General features: G+C 47.3%; 1 protein-coding gene across 8 annotated transcripts in view; it reads right to left on the bottom strand.

The window, feature by feature from the left end:
• Dgkd (diacylglycerol kinase delta) overlaps positions 1-12,045 on the bottom strand; it is a 98,347-nt gene that overhangs the window by 15,855 nt on the left and 70,447 nt on the right. For all 8 annotated transcript variants that reach the window (XM_085696961.2, XM_085696969.2, XM_085696973.2 and 5 more), the window contains 11 exons: positions 11,731-11,837; positions 11,240-11,365; positions 10,341-10,443; positions 9,539-9,701; positions 6,632-6,740; positions 4,234-4,373; positions 2,906-2,990; positions 1,498-1,592; positions 1,310-1,409; positions 957-1,230; positions 380-541 (listed from right to left, as the gene is read on the bottom strand). In XM_085696961.2, the coding sequence (XP_085553087.2) occupies positions 380-541; positions 957-1,230; positions 1,310-1,409; positions 1,498-1,592; positions 2,906-2,990; positions 4,234-4,373; positions 6,632-6,740; positions 9,539-9,701; positions 10,341-10,443; positions 11,240-11,365; positions 11,731-11,837 (1,464 nt within the window). The remainder of the gene's footprint in view (positions 1-379; positions 542-956; positions 1,231-1,309; positions 1,410-1,497; positions 1,593-2,905; positions 2,991-4,233; positions 4,374-6,631; positions 6,741-9,538; positions 9,702-10,340; positions 10,444-11,239; positions 11,366-11,730; positions 11,838-12,045) is intronic.

Raw genomic sequence — 12,045 nt, 5'->3', positions numbered from 1 at the left:
TTCCCGTCCCTCCCCCATAGTGGCAGGACAAGCTGATGGGAAGAACCCTTTCCTTTTGAAAACTTTTGCTGGGTCTATTCCAAGAGGGACCAAGGTCTAAGTTTTGCCAGACACATATGAGTAGCCATAAAAAGACTCTGAGGAAATCCAGGGAGAACAGGCACCAGATGCTCCTCAGCAGGGGAGGCCCTCTTTCCTGCAGGTCTAACAGTGCACGTGTCTCTACTAAACACATCTCAGTGACATGAAGGACGTACAGAGATGCAGGCCACAGGTGGGAATGTTGGTTTCCTCAAGTGCCCAGAGCAATGAGAAAAAGCACCCTAAAGTGCCCAAGAGAAGCTCACTAAGTATCACCCAAACCAAAGCCCAGAAATACCTTTGCGGTAGCTCCTCCCCTTGGCAACCACACAGCTCTCACTATGGGCAGATGGTGGGCACACCCTATTATCAGTTTTCAGGTCCTTCTTCTCCTCAGATTCAGAGAGGCCCAGGACAAAACCCTGCTGCTCCTGGGTCTGGGCGTTCTGCTCATCCACCGCTGGTATAGAAAGAATATTCTTGTTAAGACTTCACCAGTAGAGCTAAGGGTACTTTAGGCCCTCTCTTCTCAATTTAGAATAGATCACGGCTCAAACCCCAAATCCTCACCACCACACCTTAGCCCAGTGCCCTAGCTCAGTTAATACAACAACACCTGGGCATTCTAGATAATAGCTGGGGAGAAAGACTCTGAGACGGGGATGTGGAGGTGAGGAGAGTTACAGAGAGGCCCCAGCAGGACAGTGGCATGGCCACACCAGGGACCAGGTGGCATATGACCACAAGTCAAAAGTGAGAAGAGGTGGGTCCACTCAGGGTAAGGAGTAAGGGAGGGACATGGTATGCTTAGTCTTTTACCACATCCAGGGAACATGGGAATTCTAGTGCCACCTAGTAACCAAGAGGTCCATTACCTTTTTCTGTGTGCTCTATGATCTGGCGAATTGCTTTCTTAAGGCTGTTTGCTCTCAGCATTAGCTGCTCCCTAGGCCGGAAGATCTGTGGCCGTGAGGGACATGCCGAGCCCACCAGCCGGTCCCCAGTAGAGCTACAGATGTTGCTTGATCCATCCCCATCTTCAGCTTCCTCAGCAATGGTTGGAGGTGGGTTAGACAGAGAGGATGAAGCCTGAGACTCATCATCCAGGGTCTTGAGGAGAGAGTCCAGCTTCTCTTTCAAGACAGAGCACTATATGGGAGGAAAAGTGGTATGAAAAGCAAGCTCTTCTGCACTTGCTGCCTCACCTACCCTGTGCCCAGGGACCCACCTTCTTGGCCATGACCTCCGACTCCTGTGAGCTCTCTGTTGTCTTCTCATAGGCCTTGCCCACCCGAGCTACAAAGTCCTTCACTGTCTCACAAAGCACTCTGTAGGAAACAGAAGGCAGCTGGGCTGAGACCCTTCTGGGTGGCACACTTAACTGCCTCTCTGAATCCCCGAAGCCCTGGCACTCACTTGGCTGATGAGATCACCACTGAATGCTGGTCTGAAGTCAAGATTTTAGAAAGATGAGCTGCAACTGAGTCTTCATAGAAGAGAATTTGTTGCACCTATAATCACACCAAAAATAGAGGCACTTAGTCTCACAATTGACTATGAATGCCATTAGTACCCGATTCAGGTGGTGGTTTTCTTGGGCCCTTCTGGTGTATCCCTTGACAGAACAGACCATCTCCAAGCACTATCAGGGCTGTCTACTACTAAGGAAACAAGGTCAAAAGCTTTACCAACCTGTGAACAGACTAAAACAATGGGTCTGAACAAAACAAAACCTGTCAGAGGTAACAATCAGGACAGTCAAAAAACCCCAGCCTAGCTTTGGTGATATGCTAGTGGCCAGTCAGACCAAAAGTTTCCTTTCCTACTTGACCAGGGACTCTGCCAACGGGTATAAACCATCCCACACACCTCTACCCACCAACGGGAGAGCATCACTGTCCTCTGCCCTCCCCGTGGCCAAGCAAGCTTTCCCACAAGACAAAGAAAGACCACCTGTGCCGGACTCTCCAAGATTTTCCTGGGCACTTCTTATATATTGGGTTTTCGTCTGAGACAGGGTTTTGCTGTCCTAGAACTTGCTCTATAGACCAGGCTGCCTTGATCAGAGAGGTCCTCCTGCCTCTGCCTCCCATCTGCTGGGATTAAAGGAATGCCCTACCATGCCCAGCATCTGCATAAATATTCTTCTCAAAACAAAAGCACAGACCATTCTCTGCATGAAATCATGCAAAGCAGACACAGTTTTGTTTGCTGACTGTTGCTGCCCTTGACCCCTGCTTGACAGACCAACACTCAGGTAGTCCCAGTCACCTAGTAGGACCAACACAGCATGTGTCCAGCACTGCAGTCAGGACATAAAAACAAAACCCCACCCCTCAGGATTACAGAGCTGAATCCAGTGAGTGGCTACTGCTCAGCACAAAGAACTGATACTGAAGCAGAGTTATCTAACTGCAAGGGCAACATAAACATCAGAGAGGGAGAGGTGGGCAGAAATAGAAGACTTCTGGAATAGACAGGAGAGGGCTGGTAGAAAGGAAGAGCAGATTGCAATAGGTGCTGAGCTACAGTCAGGAGCATAAGACATCACAGGGGATTAGATATTAGGAAGCCCCCAATTCCTGGTGACAACTTAGGAAACCCCATGCAGGTATGAAGCCTTAGGATTGAACCTGCTTAGCCTCAAGCTCAGTCCGAGGTTCACACTTGAGGACCACACAAGGGTCAGGGATGCAGTCAAACAGCTGAGCACACGAAGATCACCAAGTAGGGCTTAAACAGCAGGTGGTAGGCTAAGACGCATCTCTGTATTGAGTGCCATGCCCGGCACTATAAAAGAGCAAGAGCAAACAGGTAGTGGTACCTCTGAGTCCTCGCTGAAGTCCTCAGTGACTGTGGAGGAGGAGGCCTGCCGAGGAAGTTTGGTCTCGTATGCCATGACACTCCACCTGCACAGGTCCAAAGTCAGCTCAGTTGTAGGCTGCCCACCGCACTCAGAAATCTGTAGACCCCCCCCCCCAGAACCAACCCCTCATCGCTCCAATGTTCTGGTCTGGTACCTTGACCATAGTACTCTTCTGACTTCTTTATCTGGTTTTTTGAGAGATGGGCTAGTGTGACCCAGATTAGCTTTGAATTCACTATCTATCTAAGAAGGAATGACCAGACCCTCTGTCTCCACTTCCTAAATGCTAGGACTGTGGGCATTATCGTATCATACCACTTGCAGTCTGGCCTCATTTTTAAGCTCTATCTTGACTCTGCATCTGTAATTTAGCTCTTGACCTGTCTGAGAAAAATGTCTCCTCTCCACAGCCCATAGGTTACCACAGCTCACCTTGACATTAGACACAGTTTTAAGAGCTTACCACTGCTCAGTGTGCCCAGAGGAGATAACTATCTCACAACAGCTGACACATAGATACCCCGCTCACTAAGAGGGGCCCAAATGGGAGGCACATCAAAGTCATTCTGACCACCAGCTAATCCTGAATTCTAAGGCACCAAGGAACATTTTCATTAGAAAAAAAAATTGTAGGTGTGGCGTTTTGGGGGGTATGGGAGGCTGCCATCTAGCTCAAAAATAGGAATATGCCATTCAAGGAAGCCAATGTAGTTATACTCTAGAACCTTAGGGGTCCAACAACCTTTTCACAGGGTTCACCTAAGACCATCAGAAAATACATATTTAGATTACAGTTCATAACAGTAGCAAAATTACAGTTATAAAGTAGGAACAAAAATAATTTTATGATTGGGGGTCACCACAACATGAGGAACTGCATTAAAGAGGCACAGCATTAAGAAGGTTGAGAACCACTGCTCCAGGGAATAACTACCCATACTCATTCCGAGTATGGTACAATGTGGGACAATGGTATTGCTCAAGTAATGAAGATCGTTTTGCAGATCATTATTAGACCCTGAACCAAGACAGTCAAACTACAATCACCTTCTCTGCAACCCTGAAGGATGAGGAGAGGCCTCAGAAGATGACCTGGAAGGTCTGAGGCATGTTTTGTCTTTGTTTTCTTTTATCCATTTTTATCTGATCAAAAACCATCAGAAAAATAAATATATGCTCAAGTCCAACTTGTACAAGTCACGCCAGAAAGCCCATGGTTCTCACTGGTCTCAGACTAAGATGCCTTGTCAAGCTGCTATTCACACAGTACTAGCTGCCCCACTCACCTGTCCAGCATCTTAGTGCTGGCCCTCTCCAGCTTCGCCAGGATCTGAGGGAGCTGGGTGTCATCATCACAGGCAGAGCCCCAGCCGAGAACACGGGCCAGGTCATTCCCTGTCCCCAGGGGCAGCACACCTAGCTGACACTGGTGGAAAACAGTGAGGGAAACTTGCCCTTAGACACCAGGTCTAAGAACCAATCCCATCCAAGACCCATCCCGTTAATGTCAACAATGGCCACAGGAAGAACAAGAGGTCGGATCTGAAGTATGTGACCTGTACCTTCTCAGCAGAGCCCACCAAAGAGGACGGATGGACTCTGGGGTCACCAGCAGATATTAACATGTCTTAATAATCAACCTTTAAGGACCCCTGGCTCCTACAACCCCTTCCTTCCCAAACATACTTCAATACCCACAGTATGTTTCCCAAACATCACTCACCCACTATGCATCTCACTCACTGAGGCCAAATTCACTTTTTGAAAGCTGTCATTAGCGTTACTCCACACCACTAAAATCATCCCCATTGACTTCTAGGGTCCTATCAAAAAGCATGCTAAGACAGTCTGAACATACCGGGCCTAGTCTGCTCCCATTACCTATGAGTTGGTTGCTTCCCCAAACTGGCCCCAACCCTGTTCTTTCTTCCTAGACTGAGCAGAGGGCAGAAATGAGGGAAGAAGGCAGAGCAGAGAAGAAAAAGGAAGCAAATAAGAGTTTTGGTAAAGTTTGCTGCCAGCCGAGAGGGACCCAGGACTGCAATTATCCAAGGGAAGGTCATTCTCAGCAGCCCAAGGATGGTCCAGACTAGGGAGGATACAGCAGAGCTGGGATCAGCAACTTTAAGCCTAGCTTAAAGCAGGGAGAGGAAAACCAAAGAATCAGGAATAGCTGTGGACTTCTGCTTGAGCCCTGGATACATGGTGACACATGGGCAAGGTAAAAACTCAGTGACAGATAGGGTTAGAAACCTGCAGCACTGCAACACCCAAAGACCCCTGAGAGTCCCCAAAATTGACATGGCACCACACTCCAGCAGGTCACAAAGCTTTCCCCTAAGGAAGAATGTGAAGGATGAGGATGGGACCCATGATGTCCAACCACACAGCATGTAATAAACCCAGGAGAAGGAACACCACCACATACAGGGATGAGGAAACTAGAGTTGACAGAGCTCTGAGGAACAACAAGGAAACCACAGGAAACAAGTGTTCACAGAGCGTGACTAAGTAGAAGAACCACATTCGCAGCCTTCCTAGCAAGCAATAGTAAACTCTATTAATCCTATCACTGGGAGACACTACTTTTCAAGAGTTACTGGTGGCTGTCAGTAGGCCCTAGGACCATCCCTACAACAGACAACACACAAAGTACCTACCACTTGTTGAGCAGGATTCGAGAGAGAACATAAAATCACTGAAAACTCATTCAAGTCAGGGATTCATTAGACAGTATAAGGCAACACAGATTAATGTTTTTATGATCTTGGCACAGGGGCGATTACCTCAAGAACAACAAAAAATATGAAGGAAATGTGACAAACCAAAAAACTAGGAAAAATGATCTTTAATGACAGGTAAGGTACCCATATAACAATGATCATGAAATATCAATTTTTAAATGTGATTTCTTCAAGTCAAGTAAGGCTGTGTTTGACTTTATCAGTACTTAAAAATAAGACTCTGGAGAAGGTGAACTGGAGCAGTCCTGACCAGTGCAGTCTGGCACTACAAATATTTAAATAAGGGCGCCTCAGAACAGAAGATCCTGGAGCATATGCTGGATTTTGCCAGGGTTGTCTCAGCATCTCCAGCCATGCACTAGGGTAGAAGCACTAACACAGGGAGCACATCCTCTGGAGAACTGCCACTCCGAGCTGCCCATGGAGCAAAGTATGAAAGTGCACACATACTGCTCTTTCAGCAGCAGTCACAGACTAGCAAGGGAATACCAGATGAACTGCACATTTAATACAAACAATCTGAGTGGTGGTTATGACAGTGTGCAGTACACACTGGAGTGAAAATTCAATGAACACAGTAAACAATCAGGATAATCTATTTTCTCTACCTTTAGAAGTTGAAGATTCTTTCTTCCTCTCCTCTCAAGCCCAAGGCATCCAGAAATCAGGTAATCACCTCCAGTAAAGAGCTAGAGCTTAGGTGACTATAGCCACCACAGAAAGCCTGATGGTTTCCGTGTTGTTTTCACAGCTCCCTTGACCAAAATCAATTAATCAATTCCCCCCACACACACACACACATACACACACAAAACCTCCACAGCCTCCAGAACCTTCATTGCTAACACAGACATATTGAAACAGTCCAGTACCCAGACTTCTTGGCCCCTTTCTGACCTCAGCTCTTGCCTAGAGCTGGGGTGTCCCTCAACCCAGGTACCTGTTTGTGAAGGTTGAGACTGTCGATTTCAGAGAGAACCCAGCCAACACTGCCATCCCCGCCACAAACCAGAATCCGGAAGGTGTCAAACTTCTGAAATAACCGTAAGCTGCAGAGAATGGGAAGTCAGGGAAATTAGTATACTCTAAAAGACAAATGATTGATTTTCTGTCCTGAGCTGGGGGAAGCCCCCTGTTCCGTATGGCTGAACCTACACCCAGGCCAAGCCCACATGTATACAGAGTTTATGAAGCAACATTAGGTGTCTGTCTAGCCCTTCTGCTCAGGGCCCATCTTTTGTCTATGTGGCTGTGACAGTTCCAGATCCCAGAAGCTCTTCCAGCCAGGATCATGGAGGAGACAATACACACATTGCACAGAGTATCAAGACAGTCTCATTTGATGTCAGCACCTACAAAGACTTGTGGGCACAGTCTTCTACATCCCCGACAAATACTGGACCCAAGAATCCCTACCTTCAATATTCCTTATTCATGTACTAACCACCAGCCTTCCTTGTGGCCTGGCCCTGAGCCTTGACACCACTCACACAGGTTACAGATGCCTACAAAATGCTAGCCCCTCTACAGCATTTAACCCCCAGACCAGACACACAGCTCTCCTAGTCATGTAATTCAAGCCTTTTCTCTTTAACTTTAGTCTCCCTTTTGGGCTCCTATTGGTCATACTGCCCCTCCCACTCATATGCCACCACAGCCTTTGCTTACTCCTCACACTCTTCCTGCAGACTTCATCCTTGCTTTCAATTCAAGAACCACACAGGTACTAATGACTGATTCCACATTGTATACCCCTGAAGCTCCATGCCCACACCTCCACCAGGATGTACATCCCTGGTGTCCTATAGTGCCTCCAGCAGGATATGTCCTTCCTTGGACATAGTACTAGCCCAGAATTTGGATAGGCCCCCTAGCATCCTCCCCTCAACTAGGCTCAGCCCCTATTGCTCCTCTGAGTTCTCAGGGAGCTTCCAACAAAACCCTCCTCAAGCAAAAGGATTGTTATACGTTTTCTTTAATGACTTGCTATTTAAGAGGCTGCTGTCCTCAGCTCCCCCAAGGTCTAACCAGGCCCACCATGCGTATAGGAGAAGATGATGGCTCTCCTCAGGGGCTAGCACACTGGAGATACTAAGACACTGGCTTAGCATAGGCACCCTTACTAGAGATCCCAAAAAAATCAGTGCCTCCCTCCATTCAAATGGCCAAAGGTCGTACCACGTGACCCTAACTATCCACATATGTTGCTCCAATCTGGGGCTTGCAGAGCTGTCTCTAGAAGAGCTAGACACAGAGGAAGTACTCAGAACACAAGCTAAGATAGACAACAAGATATTGCCTCAGATCTGAACCTGAGTGCTAAGCAGCAACGCTGCTCCAACTGGTGAGAGACATATTTACATGTATCCTTTAAATATTTACCTGTGAGGACCTTGCTTTCTGGGGAAGCAGTGGTCAGTTAAGGCCAGAACTCAGGAAGCTTACGAACTATGTGATGTCAGGTGCTTCCCACCACTGGACCTCTTATGTCGCCTCACTGTGCACAGTTGTAAATCATGGAGCTCTTGCACATCACAACCCAGTTCTACTGTGTAGCTTCCCTGCCACAGCACCATGAAGCCTAAAACTCAGTTCTACCATGCAGCTTCCCTGCCAGAGTACAGTGGAGCCTTAATGCAATATCCCTGCAGTACAATTATAGCCACCTGAACCTGTTTGGTGTAGTGCCTCCACTATATATCATACCTTGAATCTCCCTACTGCTGAACTGAGACTACTAGTTCCTCATCAACCTCAGAAAGAATGGATCCGTGCTGTTAAAAAAAAAAACAGGTATCTGTAGGATTCAGGAATCCTGCCATTAAGCAAGCAGTCTGAGGGATGAGGTCATTTGTGACTGACTTCCAGAAAGCGGTGCAGCAAGCGGTCAAGAATAGCAAAAAGAAACTGAAGGGCCAGTACCAAGGAGTGATGGGAAGCATGAGCCCCACAGCATGTCAACTAAAGACACACAAAGAAGAAGTCAGGCTCGTGCTATAGCAGCATCCATTCCCTCTTGAGTTCCTCCCAGAATTCACATTGAAGTAGGGGCTACAAACAACTTCCACTTCAGTCTCCCCAAATGTTAGCATGTCCTCTGAGTCCTACCTTACAAAGACAAATATTTTCTACAAACTTGTGGAAAATACAAAACCAAAAGGAAAAGACATGGTCTCCCTGACTGGGAAATGAGAAGCCTCAGACCCTGATGCTCCTCAAGTCTCACTGCACCTGTATGAAGACACTACTGTGTTCTCAAGATGGAAAAGTCCCCTTAGTTTTGCTAAAGAAAAACTTCCTATGAACTAAGCAGGCAGTAAATACAGCAAGGCAAATCTATAAGTACCAACATGGAAAGACTCCAAGCACAGGAGCTGATGCATGTGAACATGTTGCATATAGCAGCTAGAGTAGGTGTGTATACATGTTTACAGACATGTGGTGCTTTTACAGTGGAAGCTGAAGGGTGCAAACATCTACCAACTATTAGCAATATGTCCTTCATGAGTGGAATTTGGTGATGGGCAGTTGAACTTCTTTGATATTTAAAATTTTCTTTATAAAGATTTACTTTTATTTTATGTATATTGATGTTTTGCTTCCACGTACATTCATGCATCACATGTGTGTAGTGTCTACAGAGGCAAATAGAGGATGTCAGATCTCCTGGAACAGAATGTGAGCTGCTACATGGGAGCTGGGAATCAAACTTGGGTCCTCTGCAAGAACAGCTAGCACTAATACATACTAGTTAAAAATTTCTTCTCTTTCATCCTTTTAAAACAAGCATGTCTTAACTACAAAACATTGGAAGTTCCAAGAACAGAACATCTCACACAATCCCTACCCAAGGTGTGGTCCTCCATTCATGAGGTCAAAAACCTGGGCAGGGTTCAGCAACTGCTTGAATCTTCTGAGGAACTTCACACCTTGGTTGTCTCCACTTTTGGAGTTGACGAAGACCAGCAGGGGGCTTGTGCAAGATGGGGGACAGGTGGCCTTCCAGAACCCTGAAAGTGAGGGTGGAACAGAAAAGAGCCCTTACAAGCTGTTGAAGTGCTATGGACTGAATAAGCAGCAACAATCAGCACAAGAGGCACAGAATTCACAAAGTGAGCCAATGAGTCTGTGAGGGACAGCCCAGCTGTGAGGAGAGTGAGCCCACCTCATCTTATCGCCCATCTTCAAGGACTCTAGATTTGACCTCACTGCACTGTCTCTTGCTGCTAGCCTAACAGAACTCTTTCCTCTAAAACATGTACCCCAGAGATCCCCTTCACCAATCCTTGCTAGCATGCTTCTTCATTGTACCGATGGATATAGAGAGAGGTTCTGGGCCAGCATGCTAGAATCTGCCACAGATGGTGACAGGCACAGCCCTCAAGCTCATGGCAAACCAGGACACTTTACATTTGATCTCCACTCAACAGCCGAAGATCTCTATCAACTCTTCTAGAAAAGTGCTGGCTCAAGCTGTGAGTCCTATGGCAATTCCTAGGAGGACAATTGTGGTCCCTGCCCATTCCACAGCTGAGCCTAGCCTCTGGCTGACCATGTCTCAAAATTGCCAAGATACTCATCTCCAGAGCTAGTAGGGGAGGAAGCAAGGAGAAGGGGCATGTATGTGAACACAAGCATGGAGCACCTACCATCAGAGTCAATACTGTTGAGTGCTGTGGGAGGGATGACAGACACCTTACACAGGCCAAGTGGACACTTCGTTACCAAGGACTCTTTACATGATGTATGAACCTAAAATAAAAATCCACATGTTACCAAGGGTCACAGTCTCCTTGGACACACCAGAGACTCCCTGGCCCAGCAACTGGAAAGCCTTCTCAAGAAGAGGCAAACAGCATTAGCGCAGGCTAAGCTATGCTCTAAGCATCCTATTTCCTGGACTGCACATTGAAGTTGAGAATCAGATACATCCAATGGGAGTCAGACATGAAACTGAACTTCAGCCTCAGCTCCTATCATAGTTAACTTAGCTTTCAGGGTTCCTGAACAACCTGCCTTCATGTGACTAGGCTTCTTCCTGGTCAGTCCCAGGCTCAAAACCAGGTATAAGCCATAGAAACCACAGCTGTCTAATCATGGACTCAGCATTAAACACCTTGAGATTTGTTGGGGGGTTGGGGGGAGCAGCACAGTCATTCTGTGGCTCCTCCTCTTCCATACACAAGGATGTTGATTGCTATAATTATTGTCCTAGAACAAACTTCTCTCAGAAGAGCCTCAAAAGTATTCCTACTCTCTCTCACAGACAAGGCCCATGAATCTGTGCCAAAAGACCCCTTCCCAACCTGTTGAGATGCTGTCCAGGGAAGATACAATAGTTTTCATGTAAAAGGCAGGATCAAAGCAAAGGAAAATCGCTACAAAACTGTCAAGAATGAGGATGACCAGGCACTTGTGGGACAGTCAAGGCTCTGAGTTTTTGGGAAGCCTCTGGGGTAAACTTACAAGGAGTTAGGAGGAAGAAAAACAAATTCCGGGGCCAGTTGTGTCTTCACACTCACAGGCAGGGCAGATGCTGCACACTCACCATGGCCTTGCACCAAAGACAGCGCCAGTCCTGCAGGCGCAACACGCTGCCACAAGTCTTGTCACACACAATGCACTTGGCACTCACAGGCAGATTTCCTTCCAGCCACTGGTGGGGCATGGCAATCTGTAGACCAAACAGGGACATACTAAAGACATCCCAGAGTTCCAACACAGGATCAGTTGGGCACCCTGAGGCAGAAGGGCTCTTTTTGAGACACTCCTCCCGGCACAAGCTCCTCCCTGATGGCCAGTGTGGGCAGGGATAAGCAGGGCCTATGAGATGCCTTCCACATCACAGCACTTACTAGGAAGGAGACACCCAGACTGATGGGGATTAGGGCAGAGTTGGGAGAACAGTAATCACAAAGGTCCCAGATATAAATGGCAGGGACACCTGATCCCAGTTTGATATCTCAAATGAGAAGTGTAGGGTGAAGGCAAGATAGTGGGTGCTGTGCAAGTCACAGGCAGAATGCCCCCTGGACGTACCCCATCCTCATCCTCAATGATGTCCTTCCCGATCGAGGCCAACGTGGTCCACTTGCAGTTACTGGTTGCACGTACAGCACACCGTTTGTGAGCCTTAAATTTGCACACTATGGGAAAAGGAACACACAACCCTACAAGTTTCACCCTCAGCAGGAGCCTCCCTGTGGGGCAGATGGCTGCTTAGTAAAGTTGGGGTGGAATGAAGAGATTTTGATGGACATCCTTGGTGCTGCTATCCATAACAGCCGAGTATAGTTAGAAACAGTGGGGACAGTAGGGTGAGCAGCTAAGGCTTTGCGGGACATGTGGGCCACT

The sequence above is a fragment of the Myodes glareolus genome, chromosome 1 (genome assembly GCF_982192425.1).
Source record: "Myodes glareolus chromosome 1, mMyoGla1.1, whole genome shotgun sequence".
Taxonomy (NCBI): Eukaryota; Metazoa; Chordata; class Mammalia; order Rodentia; family Cricetidae; genus Myodes; species Myodes glareolus.
This window is presented reverse-complemented; position numbering and strand designations above follow the sequence as displayed.